The sequence below is a fragment of the Orcinus orca genome, chromosome 4 (assembly GCF_937001465.1).
Source record: "Orcinus orca chromosome 4, mOrcOrc1.1, whole genome shotgun sequence".
Taxonomy (NCBI): domain Eukaryota; kingdom Metazoa; phylum Chordata; class Mammalia; order Artiodactyla; family Delphinidae; genus Orcinus; species Orcinus orca.
In genome coordinates, this window is record NC_064562.1 from 154,586,241 (window position 1) to 154,609,158 (window position 22,918).

Here is a 22,918-nt window from a genome sequence, read left to right on the forward strand (position 1 = left end):
GGGGGGGGGGGGAGTTGCTGGAGCAAGGCGGCCGCCTCCCCTTCCTGACACCTGGAGTGACCCTGTGGGGGCCGCAGGGGGGACTCTAGGTGGCGCTGTGGCGTCTCAAACCCAGCACCACGTGCTCCCGGGCTTCGGCATAGCCCTGCTTTGGGTCAGGGGTTCCCAGCCCTCAGGGGCTGCCTTCTGCATTTGAAGAGCCCGCAGAGCACTGAGCTCAGGGCTCTATCCCTGTCCTGCCGGCCGGCCAGGGTCCCATAGTCCAGACGTGGCCGTGGCCAAACACACACGCCCCGAAGCTGACCCCTTGGTCGCAACGCCTCCCCCTCTCCAGCTCCCGGCACCCGCTGCCCAGCCCGACCTGCCGCCGCCCAGCTCCCCCACCCCAACACCCTCCTGCGTCTTCAGCCCGCTGACGCTGACGGGTGCCCTTGGCTTGGCCTTTCCTGCTGTTATGGACGTCTCCCGCTCAGCTCCTGCCTCTCTGGCCACTGCGGGCTGGGGCACTGGTCACCGGAACCCAGGTCCTCTTCTGGGTGCTCACGGGGCCGTGAGTGCCCACCTGGGGTGTGGCCCCGAGGCCGGGCGGAGGCCGTGAGCTGAGCTGCCTCCCTGCCATGGGGGCTGGCCTGGCTGGTGGGCAGTTCCAGGCTGTTCCCCTCATCTCCCACCCAGAGCGGGTCCCCCGCCCTCCAGTCTTCGTCAGGTCCCACAGCCGCCCGGCCTCTCCCTCTCCCAGAGTGCTGGTCATCCGGACCTGGGACTGTCACCAACCTTGTCTATTTCTCCATAGGAGGGTCTGAGACCCTGCTGGGTCCCCCAACCCCAGCCCAGGGCCTGGACAAATGTGAGAACTGAAGAGGCAGCTATGTGTGTGGTGGGTCTAAAAGGGGTAACAACACAAACAGACACACAGAGACAGAGACAGAAAGAAGGTGATGACCCCACAGGTGACCTCCGAATGGCGACCCCGCAGGGAGGGAGGAGGAGGGAAGGAGGGCCGGGCAGCGAGGCCCACGGAGGCCTCTGTCCTCTGTCCTCCGACGTGGTGCGGGCCTGGGTCACAGGGTCAGTGGGGTCATGGAAACTGTGGGCCGAGCACGGACCCCTACACTCCTGTCTTGGTGATGGGCACACCCAGTCACACCCCGCCAGGATGCCCCAAGGTCAACAGGGTGTCCCCGTGCTTGTAAGGGCAGCTGGGCTCACGGGTCGTGGGGCTGCTCTGGACTCAGCTGTGGTCACCTCCCAGGTCCACGTGGTGGTAGAGGCGGAGGGCAGAGGCTCCAGTGGGGAGAAGGGGCTTCTCTTTCCTGGACCCACACCTCTCCCGCCGGTGTCCACACCCAGGTTCTGAGGACACTAAAGGGCCAGGCTGAGCAGACCCTGAGGGCTCAGGCTGGACCCTCAGAACCCCAGACACCTGGAAACAGGCAACCACTCCCTCCACAGAGCACCTGTCCCCAGACCTGCAAAAGGCCTGGGGCTTCGACCCACGTCACGTGAAGGGTGGCGGTAGAGGTAAATGAACGTGTGCTTCTGACACTCCTAGGGGTCAGCCAGTGCACGCTAGCAAGAGGCGCTCCCTGCAGCCTCGAGCACCGTGTTCGGTCCCCAGGCCCACCCTTCTGAGCAGCCCCACCGCACCCACCTTGCACCTCCTTGCCCAGATCCGGGTGACAGGAGCTATCGGCAGGAGGAATGGACAGAGCTGAGGCCAGCTCCCACAGCCCCTGCGTCTGGGGAGGCTGCAGCTCCAGGCGTCCTGGGATGTGAGCCTCCCCCAGGGCCAGCAGAGCCCTCGCTGGCCAGAGTAGCTGCAGAGTGGCGGTGCCCCTGCCAACTCCCAGAAAGCTGTGCTGGCCTCCTCCACCCCTCCCCTTCCTCACTCCTGCCGGCTGGGGGGCCCTGCCGGGCCACCAGTGCGCACAGTTGGGCCTGCAGACGGTCAGCGAGGGATGGGCGCTGGGAGCCCAGGCTCCAAGCACATGGGGGGAAACAGGCATGCCCTCTGGAGTTCAGGCGGACTGTCCTGGGGGAGCGGCGTGAGGAGTGCCCCCCCGGGGTGGGGTTTCCAGGATCTGCCCCTTCCACCCCAGGCCCAGGGAGTCCTGATGCCTCAGCTGAGAGGGGAGGGTGAAGGCTAATGCAGCGGCCACCAGGGGGGTCCGCCCACCAACCAGGAGGCCAGCGGAGACCCGGACCCCTCCCACAGCACTCTTGCGACCCCAGGAGGGGTGGTGGGACTGGAGGTCGAGCCGCCGACCTTGCAGCGACCCGGTCTCCCCGCAGCGCGGTTAACGCCGCAGAGGAAATCCCGGAGGCCCCAGGGAGGGGGCGGCCGCGGCGGGGGCGGGACTGCGGGGACACGGAGCGGAGCGGCCGGTCCGCAGTGACCTCTGCGCGTCCCTGCCCGGCGTGGGGCCGCCAGCCAAGGGGGCGAGGGTCTCTCGGCCTCTGTCCCACTAAAATGAAACGGCGTGGCTCCTTCTCTGCGACTCTATTACGCAGAAAAATAGGTCCCGGTCGGTCTGCGGGCTGCTCTCCTCCAACGGTTGGATGGGTTTTCTGGCGTCTGGGGGCTGCCTTCTCACGCCCAGTGGTGCGGGAGGCCCGGTAACGGCGGGGGTCGGGGGCCAAGACAGCGCTCAGGGGCACTCGGCCCTGTCGGGACCGCTGTCACCGGCCGCGCCGGGGAACCCCTTCCCGCGCGCGTCGGCGGAGAGTGGGATGGCGACCAGAGCCGCGACGCCCAGCTCCCCCCGACAGCGGCTGGACTGGAAAGGGCTTCGCTTACTGGCGCCGCGCACGTATCCGTCCGCACGCTAGGTGCCCCAAACGGGCGGAAGCGGATGGGAGTGCGGGACCTTGTCTCGCCGTTGGGGGGGCGGCCCCCGCCCGGTCCACACAGAGGGGATCGGATGACGGGGGCTGGGGCCAGTATCTGGGGCTCTGGACTGAGGGGTGGGCCGGGGTCGTGCGCGCTGGCTCGGGAGCTCGCGCCCCGGGATCCCCCCCGAATCCGGCCCGGGGGCAGCGCTTTGGAGGGGAAAGGGGGGCGCGGCTCCGCCCCTCCGGTCCCCGCCTCCCGCGGGCGCCCGCCCAGCCGCCGCGGCCCCGCCCACCTCGTCACGCTCGGACGCGGGCGGGGGGCGGGGAGCGCCTCCATGTGATGCGCCCTCCTCGCGGTGCCCTTCAGCTTCAGCCGCAGTTCCAGGGGCGCCACATGGACCCGGCCGGCCCGAGCGCGCTCTGCCGCTGACCGCCCGCCCGCGCCCCGGCCCCAGCCCCAGGAAGGTAACCAGCGGCCCCGCGCGCAGCTCCTTCCCAGGACCCGCAGGGCGGGCACTCGGCCCCAGATGCCCCCTTCCCGGCCCGGGCTGGGCGCTCGGTCAGCCCCCGGCGGGCGCTGTCCGCCGGCGCGGTGCTGAAGCGGCCCAGGGGTCGCGACCCGCGCCCTCCCTCGTTCTTACTCCTTCTCCGAGTCTCCTGCCTCTCGCGTCTCCCCTTCCCCTCCCTCGTCCTCTGTCTTTTTCTTTCTTTCTCCTGGCGCTCTCCCGCCTGAGGGCCGCTTGGCAGAGCCGGGCAACTCGCTCGCCCGCAAAGCCAAGGGGTGCGGCGGCCGCGGGAGCCCTGAGCCGTGCGATGGGGCGGTGGGAGCACTAGGGGAGCTCCGGCAGCGCCCCCCCCACCAGGAGGCAGGGGAGAAGTTTGGAAGAGAATCTGCTTTGCGGCAAAGGCGCCCCTGCGCGCCAGCGCTTTGCGGGGAGGCAGGGGTACGCTCGCCCCCCCATCCCTCCCCAGCCTGCACACACGCGGGTCTCCTTCATCTGAAAAGGAAAAAAACCCCCATAAAACAGTGGATCTCCAGGGACCTGGGTTTCCTTGCCAGGAGAGACCTCACCAGACAGGGGGTGGGGGGTGGGGGCACCGCAGCTGCTGTTTTTACAGGAAGCACCTCCTCACCAGACTTGCAGCTGGCCTGGACCCTGGAGGTCCCCACCCATGCAGATGCAGGGGGAAGGGTGGTCTGCCCCCCATTTCATTTGTTCCCGAAGGCTGGGGCCCCTGCAGTTTCTCCCTTCCACCCCAGTCTCTGCTGTGTGCAGGGGGCAGTGGGTGCTGGCCTCTCCCCTGGGTGAAACCTGGTCTCCCAAGACTTCCATCCGAAGCCAAAGGGAGCTCCCACCCAGGTCCCACCCACACTGACCTTTCCCATCCTTTAGATGGGTCTCCGCGCCCATGGCCCAGGGCTCCACCAGGGAGGCAGCAGAGCCAGTCACCTCCAAACGCCCCTGGGCCTGCCCCCACTTCTCAAAGGCAGCTTCTCCTCGGAGCTGCACGCTCCCATCCCTGCAGTAGCAGCCGGACGCCGGCTTCACAAACCCCAGGGGCCCAGAGAGACCACTTTGCAGGGACCTTCCCAGACCCAGGTGCCTGTCCCATGTTGAAGTCCAGCCTCCAGGTGTTGGGGGGACCACGAATGATGCTTTCTCACACCCCAGACCTGCTTCTAGGGGAAGTTGGGAGGGGACAAGGAAGAAGTCCTCCCCCAGCCCCGTTGGTGACCTGTGACCATTTCCTCTCCCCAAGCAGAGAACTCCTGGCCACATTCGCATGTGAGCTGTGACCCTCCGAGGAGCCGCTGAGAACTCAAAGCCATCACCATGGAATTCGTGATGAAACAGGCCCTGGGAGGTAGGGAGAGGGGGGCACCCTGCACACCCAGCAGCACGCAGACACACGGGGTCTCACGCAGCACGTGGTCACCGTCGGACTTCACCACACAGTCCCCGCAATCACACCTACAGGCTCCCTCTGGACCGGGGCTGGGGGCTGGGGCGGGGGGACGAACAGGGAGGGGCCAAAGGCGGTGCGTCCTGAATCCCCTGGCCAGCTTTGGGGGTGGGGGAGGATGCATGCCAGTGCACTGTGTCCGGGCGGAGCCCCCCAGGTGGCCCTGAGCAGCAGTACCTCTGTCGGCCTTGGGAGGACACCCCAGGGCGCACCAGGGGTCAATCCCACTGGTCAGATCCGGTGGCCCCCCACGGGGACTTTGCTTCTGATGCGCAGGGGTGCAGGAGGCCGCAGAGTGGCCACAGCAGGCAGAGTGGGGGTAAGGAGCAGAGCTGGACCTGTGGCCTCCAGCGAGGACTTTGCAGTGTCACGAGGGAGGGGCCCCAGCGTGCACAGGCATAAGAGAAGAGGCCCCGGGTAGCTTGTGTGTACCCACCTGCGTCCCCACCTCCCCGCCCCCGTGAAGGCAGTGCAGCCTCTTTGTGTGTTGGGCGAGGGGACCCCCCTTCCAGCCCTGCTGCTGCTTTTGAAAGGAATCCCGTGCCTCCTTGGGTCAAGGCCATCAGCACAGCCGGAGAGCCTGGCCCAGGAGAGGAAGATGATGTAGGACAGTGAGCTGAGACCCTGGCCCAGGAGGTGGGCGGGGGAGCGGATCGAGGTCCGCACTGGCACAGTTGCATCCTGGTCAGCCTGGCCCACGGGGCCGGCCCTGTGCACCCTGGCTCCCCTGGTGCAGCACCAGCTCTGGGAGCTCCCTGTGATGGGAGCCGGCGGCCGCTGCCTCATTCTGCCATTAGAGATGTCTTCCTCGTGTGACGGGACCACCCCGGGACCATACGTGGCCTCTGTGGGTCACACCCTGACCTGACGCCTTTCACAGCCGGGCACGTGTCAGGTGATGCATGACAGGGCCACCTCTTGGCAGGAGTGATGGGGAGCTTTTCACCAGAGGTGGGGCACCATGGGGGCTCTGGTGCTAGGAACGAGGGGCAGGATAGAGGGGCCAGTGCCACCGTGCCCAGGACAGGAACCCCACGGGTGGGCTTGTCTCCTGGAGAGTGACTGCATTTCCACTCAACACAGATTAAATGGAAAGACGTCTGGGCCTGGCCCGGGGCCACATTTCCTGAGACTTCACGGTCAAGGGTAGGCTGCGGGTTGCGTCTAATCATAATGGTTACGTCACTGGAACGTGATTCAGGGACAAAAGCAGCAGGAGGCACCAGGAGGGACCCAGGTTCCACGCAGCCGGTCCCAGGCTGTTACAGATAATTAATCAGGTGGCTAATTCGGGCCCCGAGGTGGGCTTGCAAGAAACGGAAATATCTGATTTCGCTGTCTGCGTGGCTGAAATCAGCTGGGTAATTGCCTGCCTGGATTCCCTTTGTTCCGTGTCAGCCCAAAGTTTCTCCTGCGGCAGTGACAGGGCGGCTTCACCAGTGACGTGGGAGCCTGGGCGCCGCCAGCGGAGGCCCCTCGGGCAGCAGCTACTCCCTGGGGCCCCAGACCCGGCGTTCCCCCGAACTCCCACCCCGTTCGCACCCCAGTGCTGCTGGGGGCAGGGGCTGCTCCAGGTGAGGCCTTGCTTTCTGGTGCCGTGTTTTCTCTCTCCCTGGTGGGCGTCATTTTGGTCTCTCGGGATGAGTGTGGGTGAGAGACAGACAGACGGAGACCAGGAGATGATTCCAAGAGGGGCCAGAGCCCCGGACACGGAGGCGGGACGAACCCCGGACGCCGACCAGAGACAGGCTAACTCAGAGGGGATACGGCCAGAGACAGACCGAGAAAAAGATGAAGGGAAATGCCTCGGACACTGGAGTCACAGAGATGTGGGGAAACGGGACTGGAGGGAGGTGGATGCAGGAGCAGGGCAGCGGGAGCCAGGCTGCGGGGATCAGGCAGGGAAGGTGGCTGGGGGCTTAGAGGCTCAGAACAGGACAGCCGAGGAAAACATGGAAAAGACGGGGTGGCCGAGACGGAGACTGGGGAACCCGGGGAATCAGGTCAGGAAGTATAAATGCAGGACAGAGAGACAGACAGAGGGACAGACAAAGAGATGTAGACAGAGACAGATTGACACAGACAGAGAGACATAGAGGGACAGACAGGGAGAAACAGACAGAGAGGGAGACAGAGAGAGACAGACAAACAGAGAGACAGAGAAACAGACACAGGGAGACAGTGACAGACATAGACATACACAGACAGAGACAAACAGACAGGCAGACAGAGAGGCACACAGAGACAGGGATGTATTAGAAACAAACTGAGAAATAGAGTCAGGGCCAGAAGCAGAGACACATCCGCACACACACGCACACTCAGAGAAAGGCTCACAGCGGAAATGAGGGGAGAGGCAGGCCTGGAGGGAGCCCCAGGCAGGCCTTGCCGCGCTGGGGACGAGACTCCATGTGGCCTAATTAAGCCGGGCCATCTGCCTGGCCCTGCCTCTCAGGCAGGCCCTTTGTTGGGGCAGAGGTTTCCAGGTGACTGCCTGGTGGGCAGAGCAGCTGCAGGACTCAGGATTCCCACATCACACAGACAGACAGACGGGGCGCCCACAGCCCCCCAGACGCATGCCTGTGTCTGCCCAGCCTTGTCCACTCTGGGGCTCTTAGGAGGAGCCCAGTCTGGGACCTGCCTGGGACCTGCAGGGCCGTGGACAGGTGCACGCCCTCCACACCTCTGGCCCTCACCTGTCTGGCCCTGACGTGTTCACCCCCCCTCCAGCACCCTTGAGCGCGGAGCGTTCTGGGGAGGGCTGACGGGGCTTGTCCGGGGCACACACGCCTCTCACTCCCTCAGTCATCTGGTCTCTGCTCTTCCAACAGCCTCTGCCCCGTCCATCCTGCTTGTCTGCACGATCTGGGCACCACGAGGCGGGGCTGGGCCGTGGGCAAGCCGGCTGTGTGCCGGTGCTGCGGGACAGACGGGAACGCGCGGGGTCAGGGAGAGCCAGTTCACACTTGGATGGCCGTGAGTCCCAGGCGAGCCCTGCCCGTGACCCTCTGTAGGCACCTGCCTGCCCCGTGTCTGCGGCTCGGCCCGTACCGGGGCCCCTGCCCTGCCGGCGGGCTTCTGGCTCTGCCGCTGTGGCTGCCGCGGGGCCCTGCTGAGGGCCCTCTCCTCCACTGGCCTGTCTGGTCGGACACAGAGCCCGCCTCTCTGGGGACCACAGGTCACGTGGGAGCCGGCACAGACCTCGGGGCACCTACTGCTGGAGGGAAGGGAAGTGGGGGCTGATGCGGAGGTGTCACGTCGTGGTGACGAGGGGCCGCGGGGGGCAGTGCGGGCAGGCCGGGGAGGGCCGCTGGGAGGGGCCGGCAGGTGGGCTGCAAGCTGCGGGCATGGGGGCGGGGGCTGGCCGCGGCCCGGCTGTGGGTGGTGAACAGGGGGACTCAGGTGCTGACACATCAGCTGTCCTGCCTGTCACGCCTCAGCAAGGCCAGCGGCCCCAAACCCTGACTTCACGCAGACTCCCGGCTTCGAGCTGCTCCTCTGAGGGCAGGTGGGTGGCGTGGGCCACAGAGGAAGGGACGGTGAGATGGCAGGGTCTGCGTGGACGCCCGGCCTCTGGGCCCCTGGAGTGGACACTGGAGGGCTCTGCTCAGGGCCCACCTCTCTCTCTCCCTCTCTCGACGCAGCCCGCGTGGGACCGGGCGGGGCCCCTGGAGTGTCTGCTCTTAGGGCCTGAGTTCTCCGTGGACTGACGGGGCGCCTGGGTTCCTTCAGACTCAGAAGACGTGATCCCTGGGAGGTGGCTCTGCCGGCGCCTGCCCTGAGGCCGGGGAGCTGGGGGCACTCAGGGCTGGCCAGGGAGCATTCTTCTGAGGCCAAGTGGTCGAGGAAAGTGAACAGCTATCGGCAAACTTTTTCTCCCCGAGAGAAACGTCCTGGAGAACTTGACAGGTGTTGGGCCTCCTGAGGTCCATCAACACACCCTGACGTTTAACTGAGCCAGCGTTCCGTCCCCAAGAGAAGAAAACATTGACGCACGGTCACGTGATGCTTGGGAGCTTGTCTGCGGCAAAGTGGCCTTGAGCCAGGGCCAGGCGCTCCGCCGCGTCTGCACAGATCTGGGACTCAGGGTCCTCAAGGGTGTAATTTGAAGAAACTGTCTTCCCCCAAGACCAGGAAGTGGCGATGGCCCCGGAGCTATATTTGCCTCGTGGACAAGAGCGTGGGCAGTTGGCGGGGTGGCGTGGTCCCTGTAGACGCTCGCCAGACTAAATCAGGAGCAGTGTGTCTATTTTGGCCCAAGTGACCCGGTTCGTAGCTGTCTGTCCCATTGTTCCGCTCAGTGTGGCATGTTCTGTGTCTGGAACACGCTTAGGTCCTCCGGGCTGGTGAGGGGGAGGGGAGGGTTTCCTGGAGGAGGGCATGTCCGAGGTGGGCTCCAAGGAGGAGTGGACGGACTGGGACCCAGTACACGCAAAGGTCCAGGGGCCGTAGGGGCTGGGACGGGCTTGGAGGGCAGCCCAGTGCCCAAGCCTAAGCTCAGGTCTGCCTGGCCACACCCAGGGGCTTGGTCAGTGTGGACGGTGTCCTGCGGAGAGTCGGCCCTGGGCCCGGCCTGCGGGCAGGGAGGCTGGTCTGGGCGCGGCTGAGAGGCTGCCCTCTCTCCAGAAGCGGGGGGGCAGGGGGCCCGTGCCTGGTGCGTGGGGAGGGCGAGGGAACGACCAGCCGCTGTCCTGAGGCCGGCACGTCTGCGCGTGTGTGGGCGGCAGGAGCTCCAGCACCCAGACCTGCGTGGAGGGAGGGAAGGTGCTCTACTGACACCCCCCGGGGAGAGCCTGGGCCGGGGGCCTCCACACCTTGCTGGTGGTGGGCTGTGCGCTCTCGGCCGGGACACCTAGGGGGTCTCGTGGGGATCAGTTCCCAGATGTTTAGGGGCCACAGGGACCAGATCCAGGAGAAGGGAGGGCAGCGCCCTCTGTGAGCCAGGAGCCCTGGGCAGGGGAGCCCCCCCTCGGGGCCAGCACCTCCCCCGCCTCTGGGCTGTTGGGGGCCTCCTTCCTCTTCCCTGCTGCCAACTCCGCAGCGCCCAGCTGAGGCCTGTCTGCAGCTGCTTTTGGGGGGCCCAGAACCGGGGCTCCCGAGGTCTCTGCCGGTCAGACGTGGCTCTGCCCCGACCCTCCCTTGCCTCGCCTCCTAGGACCTCAGGTCAGGGCCGCAGAGGCAGTCCTGTCCCGGCCCCCGGTGTCCGCCCATGGGACTCTACGTCGAGGGCGAGGCCGGGCGTCCCCATCCTGTCCCAGACCCAGGTCCTGAGGCCTGGGCTGGCCGCACAGGCTCCCCCGCCCTGTCTGTCTGTTTCAGGGCTCACTCTGCTTGTCAGGGGCCTCCCACATGCCCAGGGCTGCTCTGCTGGGACACAGGCCGGGGGAGGCCAGGCTTTCTGGCATCGGGTAGGCTGAGCGTCACAAGGTGAGCTGTACTGCAGGGAAAGGAGCAGATTGGGAGGGAAACTCTAGAATTCTGCACTGGGGAGAATGCTTTTGACTCAGATTACAGAGAACCAGACAGAGAGTGATTTGAATCGGTTTGTTTTTTTCACATGATGAGGTGTCAGGAAGTGGTTCAGCTGCTCAGCGGTACCATCAGGGACCTGGCTCTGGCTCTCATTGTGCTACGGTCATCCTAGTGGAGCGTTCCGCTTGTTCCTCGCCGCCGCAAAGTGGCTGCTGCTGCTCCGGCGTCACGTACAGTCAGGGGAGGACGAAGGAGACAATCCCTTTGTCTGCTTGGCGAGTGTGTCTGTGGAATCTCCTAGATGGTTTCCATTTATGTGTCATGGGCAGGAAGGTCTGGGAAGGTGAGGGCCAAGGAGGCACATCACCCTCCAAACAAGGCAGCTTGCATCAGCTTGGGAAACCTGGGTTTCCAGGTGCAGGAGCCCCGGACCACGAGCTCTCAGAGGGCAGAGGTGCCTCCTCCTTCCCCTGCTCGCTCTTGAGAGCCGGGCTCCTCCTCCACAGGTGGCTGGCAAATACTTGAAGATAAAATACCAATTTTCACTCAGAATGGGCTGCCCAGATGCCATGTTGGATCGAGAAAGTGCTGGCTTACTTCATGGGGCTCAGTGAAGACGCTTCTTACCCCTTGTCTCGTAGAGAAAACTGCCTGTTCTCCCGAAGCCCTGGACAGCCCTTCCCTCGGGAGAGGGCACTCCTGGTGGTTCAGCCGCCACTCAGTTGGAAACGCTTTAGCCCCAACCAGGGAGTAAACTGCATATAACGCGCTTCAGCGCATGAAGTCATTTCTTTTTTGCCTTGGTTGGCGAGGACTTCTGGTTGGGATTAAAGCGCGTGTTTGAATAGTTCCTGCGTGACGAGCTCTCAGGAACCTTGTGCTGACATGGGAGGCTGCCGGGCTGGCTCCGGGTCGCCCTGCATTTGATGCTGGGACATTTTACAGAGTGGGCAGGGACCGAATGAAAACCTCAGAGCCAGCATCAAGTCCAGGCAAATCCCAGTGCTGACAAGTTTCAGAGACCTCAGCCTCGTGAACCCAAACCCAGGTCAAGACGGATCAGGGGAGGGGGCTCCCGGCAGCTGCAAGCGGCCCCTCCCTAAGGCGGCCCCCTCGGGGCTCCTGCCCCTCGTGGCAGAGGAGAGGAGAACGGGGTCCTTCCGAGGCTCCTGCCGTTGGCTGCCGGCTGCTCAGAGCCCCGGATCCTGTCTGGGCGGGGGGCGGGGGCTCTGGCTGGGGTCCGTCCGGAGCCTCCTCCTGGCCTCTGCCTGTGCTCTGGGCTCCGTGCAGATCAGCTTTCCAGCTTTGCCCGCACTTTTCTCGTCTCCTGGACAGGGCAGAACGTGGCTTCTCTCGCCCCGCCGGGGTCAGTCAGGACCTCCGGCTGCTTCTTAGGGGGGCGGCCCCGTGGGTCCCTTTTGGTCCCCTGGACTAGACCATGAGCTGTAGTGTCCTTGGGGGCCAGTGGGAGGCTTAGGGTACTGGGTGCCGAGTTCTGAGGGTGCTGCCTGCTGAGTGCTGCGGGTGCTGTGCGTTGGATTCTGACTGCTAGTTCTGGGTGCTGAGTGCTGGGTGCTGGGTGCTGGGTGCCAGTGCAGACTGAGCCTCAGAAGGTCGAGGACTCCTGGGGTCGGGCAGCTGGCCGGAGCAGCCCCAGGGCTGCATCCTTTGGTGCTAATGGCCGCTCCTGACATTCCCCGGGGAAAGCCGTGGCCGTGTCCGAGTGGAAACATCAGAACTGCCTGCTGAGCTCTGCTTCCTCGGCTGGGAGGTGGGCTTCACCAGGAGGGTGCTGGCCACCGCGTGCGCCCCCGGCCGCCTCAGCCCCGGGCGTCTGCCTTTACCCTCTGGGCCCCTGCGGCCCAAGAGCTGGCGGGAAGGCCACAGGTGCAGGGCCTCTTGGGAGAGGAAGAAGTGCAAGGGCCGCGGGCGGGAGGAGGAAGCAGGGAGGACAGAAACAGTTTAACAGAAGCTGAGGGCGGAGCCCCAGCAAGCTGCCAGCCTCGGGCCCCGGAGGGTGTTTGGGGCCGAGGACCACCTTGCACTTAGCGTCCTTCAGAAGGAAGCCTCTGGAAATGGGTCTGCTCTGCGCCTGGCCCACGGGCTGCTGTCTGCCAACACCCTGCTGGCGGGGTCCGCCCTGCACAGGAGCAGACGCGGCCGGGTCCCTGAGGCCCCACACAGTAGCACCCCGATGGCCCCCTGCTTCGCTGTCCCACCGCAGCTGTGCATCAGGCTGTGGTCAAGGGGGTCTGTGCGCCTGGCACCAGGCCTGCGTGGAGGTGGCTAGGAGGGGCTGCTGGGGGGCAGCAGCTCGTGAGCTTCTGCTCCCGCCCCAGGTGGCCTCAGGGCCCAGGCCCTCCCCCGGCAGACTGGGCAGCGGGTGAGCGCAGGGGAGCTGGGGTCCAGGCGTGAGGAAGCCGGCGGCCGCGCCACCTGTCTCAGATCCTGGTTCTGTTTGGACTCGCTAATCGGCATTTTCATCTCGCCTCTGTCTCCACGTGTCCCCTCCTGAAGCCAAGACCAGACGTGCCACCTGGCACCTGGCTCAGCGGGCAGGGACAGCGGCGGCCTGGGGCCTCTCCCCGACGGGTGTGGAACATCTGACCGGTGCCCAAGACCAGCAAAAGAGGTTTTCCAGGCCACAGAAGCAGGAGGAGCATCACAGAAGATGCAGGCAGAGCGGGCAGGGGTCTGATTTAGTCAAGACTAGAGCGGGGGCCTTCCACGTGACCAGCCAGCCGGCCAGCCCCCCGGCCGTGCCCCTGGGCCGGCTTCAGGAGGCGAGGCTGCCAGGCCTGGGGCCAGAGCATGGTGGTCAGCAGGGTGAGACAGGGCCCATGCCTTGGGCCTCCCCTCCCCGAGGGCTGGGCAGAGACGCTCCGGAGGGGGTGGGCTCTGTCTGCCGGCTAGGATGAGGCAGAAAGTCCACTCGCCCGCCTCCGGTCCCTTCGGAGCTTGGCCAGCGGGTGGGAGTGCGGCTGGACAGGCGTTTGGAAGCCGGGCCCCGGGGCGGTGGATGATGGACAGTGGATGGTGGCGAGACAGGTTTGGCTGCCCCTTGGACGCTGGTCTACTCCTTGGCCCGGGGTGTCGAGGAGACTCCGACGCAGGCCAGGCAGGCGGTGCCCGCGGACCCCGGCCACAGGCCCCTCAGGCCAAGCACCTCCACAGGGCAGCGGGGTGGGCGTCTTTGAGGGGCTTCGCTTTGCAAGAACATTAACTGTTGAATGTGTATCATCACAATTAACATCTGATCTAACTTGTGTCACCTTGACTTTCACCTTTTTTAAATGCTTCCTTGCTAGTTCACGTATTTAATCTTAATACATGGACTAAATTTTCTTTTTAAAAACCTTCTGCAGTGTTTTGGAACCCGCACGCCCTTTGAAAACATTATTCAAGCTCTAATTGTTGCCGTCATGGGCGACGCTGTGTGTTTCGAGCTCTCGCCAAGTCCTTCCGGCGGTTCTGTGAGCTCCTCTGTCCGGCCTTCACCCACACCCGCCTCTGTTCTTTGTGATTCCGGTCTGGAGGCTTGGTATTACCGTCGATGTTTTCTTAATACATAAACTTTTTTTTTTTTGCGGCACGCGGGCCTCTCACTGTTGTGGCCTCTCCCGTTGCGGAGCACAGGCTCCGGACACGCAGGCTCAGCGGCCGTGGCTCACGGGCCCAGCCGCCCCGCGGCATGTGGGATCTTCCCGGACCGGGGCACGAACCCGTGTCCCCTGCATCAGCAGGCGGACTCTCAACCACTGCGCCACCAGGGAAGCCCCCATAGACATATTTTTATCTTTGCATTCAATTTGATGAGGTATTTATCCACGTTTATTTTTTAACATGAAAGTGGGGTTTTTTTTCCTACCATGAAACTAATAAATGTTTATTGTAAGGAATTGCAATAATACAGAAAACATAAAGAAGTGATATGGAAAATTGAGACACCACGTTGCTTTCAAACTCATCTGCTAGAATCACTCATTACTTATGTGAAATAATATTATTTTTTTCCAGGAGAAATGCCTTCAGATCTGTTTCTAATTTTAAAAGACTCTGCAAAGTTCTTTACGCTGTCCATTTATTAGAACTGGCTCGGGGCTCAGCTGGCTGTGCCAAAGCTGGGGGCCAAGGATCAGCCTGCCACGGTGACTGTGGCTTAAAACAGCTTTAGACAGAAAACGCGGGACAGCGTCATTTCCTGACAGCAGCCCTTTGAACAGTGCGTGTTTCAGGGAAGTTTCTGTCTGCTGTGTAGACAGGTTTAGACGAAACTCGCCCTTTGGGTGATGAGCTACAGAATCAGTACAGACTTAACTCCAAGTTCCAGGAACAGTTTGTAAATATTTGCCCACCTTCCTCCCATCCTCCTGGCAGAGGTGGGGCTGCAGGTATAACTCGAATCCAGACCCAAGGAGCCCGTTGGAACGGAAAGTACCAGCAAGGAGCGGTCCTTGTGGACGCGTCCCCGCTGTTCCTCAGTAATGCGCTCGTAGATCATCTCAGACACTCCGCTGGTCTCCTGGAATGGGTGGGGGCCCTGAGCTGGGACAGACCTCCTGCCCCTCCGCCCATGTCCCCTCGGCAACAGGCGCCTTGACGACGCTCTTTCCTCCTGAACCTGTGGTTTGCCCCGAGTTAACGTGTCTGGACGCGGGCACATTCCACCCCATCAGCACTGTGCGCTGTCCCCACCTGACGGAAGAGGCCCCTCTCCTCTCTCCTCTCCTGCTGGGCCTTTGGGAACTTTCCAACAGAGGGTGCGCGGGAGGGCCATGGAGTCTATTCTGCCTTGGGGCATAGCTGCCAGTTGGGCTGGGTATAAAGTTGTAGATTTTAAAGAACTTCCTCCTTGGAATTTTGAAGCCTCTTTTCAGTTGTCTTGCAGGTTCTAAAGTTGCTATTAAGTCACATGCTGCTCTCACTTCCAGTACTTTCTACATGACCAGCTTGCTTTTCTCTCTGGAGGCTTTTACAGTTTCCTCTTTGACTTGGCATTTTGAAATTTCAAACTCTCAGGACCTTGCTGTGGGTCTTCTTTCACCCCCTGCAGGTGCACTTCCTCGGCCCCGGGGACAGGGCTCTGGCTGCCTCCTTGCTGAGCCCTCACCTGACCCTCTCAGCTCTGGGCCGCTCTGCTCTGATTCTCTGTGTCCTTCTGTTTTCTTTCCCGTTGTTCATCTCCTTATCTTTTGTTCTACTTCCTGGGATATTTCCTTCATTTCATTTTCTAACTCTTCAACTGAACTTTTCATTTCTGCATTTACATTTTTAACTTCCAAAATCTCTTCCATGCATTCTGAACGCCCTCCCTTTCAAGGGTTCCCCTGGCCCTTGTACTGTCTCCTCTGAGCACCCTTGCCTGTCTGGGTGCCGCCTTCATGCTGGGGGCTCTCCGGGTGAGTTCTGAAAGCCTGGCTGAGGTCCTGCGTGCTGTGGGGGACTTCTGGCTTACCTGTGGGAGAAACACGTGGGAAGCTGGCTTTTATGTTTGGAGAGCCCCAGATGGTAGCATCTTTCGGTCTTGTTGGGAGGCGTGGCTCCATTTCTCCAGAAACAGATTCTGCGTGGCTGGATGGTGGGTTTCGTGAGCAGGGCAGTGGGTGGGGGCTTGGCGAGGTCCCCAGTTTCGGGAAACAGAGAGCCCCTTGACCCCTGTCTGTAGGTGGATGCGTCACCTCTGCCCCCACAGTGCCTGAGACTGGTCTGAGCCTGGAGGGGCTCTGGTTCAGTTTCTCCAGCGAAACGGGTTTTTGATTCCCCCTTGCCGCTTGGGTGGTGGGTCCCCAGGGCGTGGCGCGCAGGTGCCCCTCGTGCAGACCTCAGCCCCTCCCCCAGGACCTAGCGCCTCTGATACCAGAGTCGGCCTGGGTTCTGCCTGCACGTGAGCTGCGCAGCGGTCTCTCCCCCTGTTCTTGCTTGGGTGCCCCCTGCACGTCTGCTCTCCATTTCCCCAAATTGGATACCTCGGCCACCTTGTTCTCTCCTCTCCTGTCTGTTTGTCCTCGTGGAATTATACTTTCACATTTCCTTGCTCCAGTTTTAGCGGGGCTGTGGAAAGCGGTTTAGATAAGCACGTGCGTTCGATCCAGCATGTTTCACTAGAACTCGGTACCATCAGCTGTTAGACCTCCTGGAATTAGGACATGGAGCACAGGGTTAGCTGGAGTGAGCCCGCCAGGTGTCGAGAAGACCAGTGCAGGCAGACCTCAGAGATATTGCGGGTTTGGTGGCAGACCACCGCAATAAAGAGTGTCGTAATAAAGTGAGCCGTGGGAATGTTTTGGTCTCCCAGTACAAATAAAAGATGTGTTTACACTACAGTGTCGTCTGTTAAGTGTGCAATAGCATTATGTCTAAAGAAAGATACATCAAGTGTACATATCTTGATTAAAAAATTTTACTGCTAAAAAATGCTAACCATCATCTGAGCCTTCAGTGAGTCATAATCTTTTTTGCTGGTAGAGGGTGTGAAACATTGTGAGAATTACCAGAATGTGACAAGAGACATGAAGTGAGTACATGCTATCGAAAACATGGCGCCAACAGTCCTGCCTGACGCGGGGTTGCCACAGACCTTCAGTCTGTGAAAAACACAGTATCTGTAAAGGACCACAAAGCAAATCACAGAAAAACGAGGTACGGCGACATTAGGACAAGTGGTATTACGGCATCTGGTATTAGGACAGCTGGTTAGGATGCTCGGTATTAGGGTAAGTAGTATTGCAGCGTCTAGTGTTGGGATGCCTGGAGTTAGGATGTCTGGTATTATTAGGATGCCTGGGGTTAGGACGCCTGGTGTTAGGACGCCTGACATCGGGACATCTGGTATTAAGATGCCTGTCATTGCACTTGAATGAATTCACTACCATTGACTTAACCAGTACCGAATGTTGTGCATCACACATCCAGCCTGTTTACACTCATAAACAGTGTTGCACTGGGCATTCCTGCACTTACATCCTGTCAATCAATATATATTTATTGAGTTCTTAACCATAAGCCAGACACACAGACGGAGAGTCTGCATCTGATGAAGCATACATTCTAGTGTCGGAAACAGAAAAACAAAACCCAGGTCCATAAACAGTACACGTGAGGCCTCAAGAGGTGGCGCGTGGGACAGAAGTCAAGCAGGAGCCTTGTCTTTCAGGCGTGTCCTTGTGCTCAGGCGGCAGTGCTGTGGCCGCAGAGGGTGGCCTTCAGGAAACCACGATATCCTCGTGTTTTGGGTTTTTTTAATTAATTTTTATTGGAGTGTAGTTGCTTTACAGTGTTGTATTAGTTTCTGCCGTACAGCAAAGTGAATCAGCCATACGTATACATATATCCCCTCTTTTTAAAAAATTTTCTTTATTTTATTTCTTTATTTTTGGCTGTGTTGGGTCTTTGTTGCTGCGCGCGGGCTTTCTCTAGTTGTCGCGAGAGGGGGCTACTCTTCCTTGCGGTGCATGGGCTTCTCGTTGCGGTGGCTTCTCTTGTTGTGGAGCACAGGCTCTAGGCACGCGGACTTCAGTAGTTGTGGCGCACAGGGTCAGTAGTTGTGGTGCACGAGCTTAGCTGCTCCGCAGTGTGTAGGATCTTCCTGGACCAGGGATCGAACCCGTGTCCCCTGCTGGCAGGCGGATTCTTAGTCACTGCGCCAGCAGGGAAGTCCTTATCCCCTCTTTTTTGGATTTCCTTCCCATTTAGGTCAGCGCAGAGCACTGAGTAGAGCTCGCTGAGCTATACAGTAGGTCCTCATTAGTTATCTATTTTATACATGGTATTAATAGCACGCGATATCTTTGTTGACGTGAATACAATACGGCAGAAGGATGTGCGTGGCTAATCTTCTGCCACACGTTTCCAAACTGTCCTCTAAGTAGATCTCGCTAAAATATGCCACGGCCAGGCTCCATCGTGCAGATCACACACACGCTCCCCAACATGGGTTTTGTCAAACTGTTGCCGATTGGGTGGAGAAAGTTGATCTCATTTTTAATTACATTTTGGGGATAACAGTGTGATTTAGCATCTTTCATTCACTCAGCAAAATTTTTGAACACCCAGTATTTGCCATTATTATGATTTCTACGTTTTAGGTGAATGTTCTGTTATTTACCGTTCCATGCTTGCCGTTTGCCATTTAACTCTGTGATGTTCTAGATATTCTCGCCGTACGTGTGTATGTAGTCAGCGCTGTCGGTCCTTCCTCGTTATGCTGTGTGTTTTCCCGCTTCTCTGCACGCCTGGAACATTTGCACTGGACGCCACACATTGTGAGTTCGTTCACCCGGTCGCTGCTGGCATTTCTGTTTTCCTAAATATACGCACTTTGCTCAGTATGCGATCAGGTTATTTAGGGACAGTTTGATTCTTTCCTTTCTTGTCTTTAAGCTTTGTTAGGTGGGAGCAGAGCCATGTTTAGTCAGGATAATTTTCCCCACAACCGAGGTCGTCCCTTCTTCTTATTCTCAGGGATGCCTGGTGATCTGTGGCTTCTTCTGCTCTTCCTCTTGGGAGCCTTCTCGTAAAAGGCGGAGATGTTGGATTGGGTAGAAAATCAAGACCCAACTTTATGAGGCCTATAAGAAACCCACCTGAAATATGAAGACACAAATAAGGGAAAAATAAAAAGATGGAAAAAGAGAAGCCATGTTAATATTAATCAAAAGAAGCCTGGAGGGGCCACATGAGTGTCAGACAGAGATTTCAGAGCAAAGGTTGTGACCAAGGGTGAAGACGGCCCTATCCCAGTGAGAAAGGAGCCGTTAATCAAGAGGACACCACAGTCCCGACCATTTCTGCAAGTAGTAACTGAGCTTCAAGACATGTGAGCCAAAACCGGTAGGACTTAGAAGAGAAACAGACAACCTGCAGGTTCGGGTGGCGACACTCAGAAGGACGCACAGACCTGAGCAGACTGCCAACCGGCCTGGCCGACTGACTCTACAGACACTTCAGATGACAGCTCACAGCTCACAGAGCATCTACCCAGATAGACCTTCCTCTTGCAGACACTTCAGATGACACTCACAGAGCACTTACCCACATAGACCTTCTTCTTGGCCACAAAACCAGTCTCAATAAACGTAGATGATTCCAGCCATGCAGAATGTGTTTTCTGTCCACACTGGGACGAAACAAGAAGCACACAACAGAAAGATATCTGGGAAATCCCCCCAATATTTGGAAACTAAACAACCCATGGGGCCAAGAAGGGATTAAGATGGAAATTAGAAATTATTGTAAACTGAATGGAAATTAAAAAACGGTAATTTGTGGGATTCAGGAAAGTCATGTTTAGAGGGAAATTTATATCACTAAACACCTCAATAGAAATGAAGAAAAGTCTCAAATGATTAACTTCAACTTCTTTTCTTAAAAATATTTATTTATTTATATTTTATGTGGCTGTGTCGGGTCTTAGTTGTGGCGTGTGGGATCTAGTTCCCCGACCAAGGATTGAACCCAGGCCCCCTGCACTAGGAGTGTGGAGTCCCAGCCACTGGACCACCAGGAAAGTCCCTTAACTTCAACTTCTAACATCTGAAACTAGGAAAAGAAAATCAAACAAAACCCAAAATAAGTAGAAGAAAGGAAATAAAGATCAAAATAGAAATTAATGAAATGGGAGTGGGGATGAACAAAGTTAGTTAAGAAGATTAATAAAATTGGACTTGTATCCAGAATACCAATTACCATTCAATAATAAGATCAACAACCCAATCAAGAAATGGGCAGAAGGGGCTTCCCTAGTGGTGCAGTGGTTAACAATCCGCCTGCCAATGTGGGGGACACGGGTTCAAGCCCCGGTCCGGGAAGATCCCACATGCCACGGAGCAACTAAGCCCGTGTGCCACAACTACTGAGCCTGTGCTCTAGAGCCCTCGAGCCACAACTACTGAGCCCGCATGCCACAACTACTGAAGCCTGCGCACCTAGAGCCCGTGCTCTGCAACGAGAGAAGCCACGCAATGAGAAGCCCGTGCACTGCAACGAAGGGTAGCCCCTGCTGACCGCAGCTAGAGGAAGCCCACGTGCAGCAACGAAGACCCAATGCAGCCAATAAATAAATGAATAAAATCTATTAAATATATATATATATATATATATATATATATATATATATCATGCACATGACTTTAAAGAAAAAAAGAGAAAGAAAGAAATGGGCAGAAGCTCAAGGAGGTGGACCATAGCCCTCAGCTCAAATTGGGAGATCGAGGTGGCAGGTCACAATGAGAGCATGACCTAGATGGGATGGGAAGGGATGGGAAGGGCACTGCCTCCCCTGGGGTCCTCCTCCCCAAACCCATCACCCAGTCGAATCAAGAGAAAAACATCAGACAAATCCTAATTGAGAGACAAACAAAATTCCCACAAAGTGCCCGTCAAAGCTGGCCAGGTCATCAAACAAGGAAAGTCTGAGAAATTGTCGCATCCCAGAGGCACCTAAGGAGATGTGACGACTGACGTATACGGTCCCTGGACAGGATCCCGGAACAGAGAGGGAACCGCAGGCAGACACTGTGGAAATCGGTTAGTAACAACGTTCTTGACGTGGGCTCCTTGACTGTGACAGTTGCGCTACTCTAACGTTACGTGTTTGCAGGGCACGTGGGAACTCTCTGTACTGCCTCTCTTCATAATTGTTCTGTAAATCTAAGATTGTTCTAAAATAAAAAGTGCATTTTTGAAAGTGTGCAAACGATTTGAATAGGGATTCTGTCAAAAAAGATATAAAAATAGCTACTAAGCACATAAAAAGATGCTTCACATCCCTGTTCAGGAGAGAAAGGCAGCGGCTGCTTCGCACCCGCCGTGGCGGTTAGAACTTCAGGGGCACCTAGGAGCACGTGCTGGCGGGAACGTGGAGCAATGGGGCCCCGTACACGCTGGTGGGAGTTTAAAACGGCACAACTACTTTGGAAAACAGTTGGCAGTTCCTGAAAAGTGGAACCTCGGTTTGCCACACAACTCGGTGCCCACTCGTGGGTATCCCCGCACGACAAATGAGGCAGGCACACACACAAGACTGTCTGCGCGGCCTTATCCACAAAGACCAAACTGGAAGCAACCCCGCGTCCGTTACCGGTGACCGGACACACCCTCGGTGCCCACCCTCTCAGCCCTAAAGGGGAAGGAACGGTGGGCACTCAGCAAAGCACCACCTCGGTGAACAGCCAGCCCCGTCCCGCGATGGCCGCCTGTGCTGTGACTGTGTTTATATAAGATTCTGGGGAGTGACCTGCAGGCACAGAAAGGAGGTCAGCGGTCGTCTGCACGTGGTTTGGTGGGAGGAATTACACGGGGCCACCAGGAACCTCGGGGGGACGGATGTGCCCAGTGTCCTGACTGCGGTGGTGGCTTCATGGACGTGCACGTTTGTCTAATTGCGTGATTTATACTACGGCCGCTACGCCTCCATTAAGCAGCTTTAAGATGGGTTGTGTTACCGAGGACGCCTGCCGTTGGGATGGTCAAGTGTGTGGACCACGGTGCCTGAGGCCGGTTTCCAGGCGGGCCGGGGACAGCTAGAGCTTCAGCCCCTGCCCTCGTGCCTGCGGGGCGGCCCCCTCAGCTCAACACCCTCCACAGGAGAGGAAGGGAGAGGCCGTGCGGGACCCTGGGCGGGAGCTGGGAACAGGCACACGGTCCCTGCCGCACCAGGCGGGCTGGGGGCCCCCAACAGCGTCGGCACATAACTGCTTTCTGATCGGGCCACCTTTGCATCCCTAAAATGAACCTTTTCTGTAGAATTCTGTAAGAAATGCCAACCTTCAGTCCCATCTCTGGCTTAGCATTTGGCACTGCTGTTTCCGTGGGAGCCTGGCCCGCCCCAGCCGAGTTTTGGCATCTTCTTGTGCTGATTTCACAGAAATAACCGGGAGGATTTCCTTCTTTTCCTCCCTTCCAAGAACATTCTAAATATCGTAAGAATTATCTGTTTCTTGACTGTTTGAAAGAATGCATCTGCGAATTCTTAGGCTTAGTTCTGAGTTTTTGACAACATTTTTTAGAAAATCTACTTCACGCAGGTTTTCAAGTGTATGGATAGAGTGTAAAGATGTTACTTGATCATTCTAACATCTAACGTCTAATGCAGATGTTTCTCCCTCACTTTTTCCTGAATTCGCATATCTTTGTGCCCTTTTCCGTCCCCTCGACCCGAGCAGGTGCCTGTCCACGTCCACGGAGTTTGAAGCTCCACCTCTTTGGGGCGGTGCCCTTGCTGTCGGCTGAGCTCGCCTCCCCCTGCCCCCCCCCCCCACAGGCCGGAGCCCAGGTGTGAGGCCCGGGCCCCAGGGGTTTTGCAGGCTGGCTGCCCCGAAGATCTCACTAGATCTTGCATCGCATGGTACTCAAGCTCCCAGAAATGCAGCGACTGTAGTTTCACTCGTGTTTTCTAACGCATAAGAGAAACTTCACGTCTGTAGGGTTGGCAGGAGGGCTTTTGTTCCCAGTTTCCCTGTTTGTCGTGCTGTCTGCTTTCCTGACGCCATCAGACACTCGGTCTCATTCCTACTTTGAAAACATGTTGAGGTTGTCTCTGCAGCCTGACATGTTTTTTTTGAGACATGGGATTATAAATTGATTTAAATTTTCTCTTTTCTTATTGTGATAAAACGTACATGACATAAAACTTGCCGTTTTAACTATTTTA

The 22,918-nt window shown here is 58.7% G+C and overlaps 1 protein-coding gene across 2 annotated transcripts in view; it reads left to right on the forward strand.

Annotated features, from left to right (window-relative positions):
* The first annotated feature begins 3,116 nt into the window (after positions 1 to 3,116).
* The window catches only part of CPLX1 (complexin 1), a 37,073-nt gene continuing 17,271 nt past the window's right edge, over positions 3,117 to 22,918 (forward strand). The window contains exons 1-2 of one of the 2 annotated variants that reach the window (XM_033419662.2): positions 3,117 to 3,297; positions 4,594 to 4,698. In XM_033419662.2, coding sequence (XP_033275553.1) covers positions 4,668 to 4,698 — 31 coding nt within the window. In that variant the 5' untranslated portion in view covers positions 3,117 to 3,297; positions 4,594 to 4,667. The remainder of the gene's footprint in view (positions 3,298 to 4,593; positions 4,699 to 22,918) is intronic. The other variant, XM_004265199.3, reaches the window with a different exon arrangement.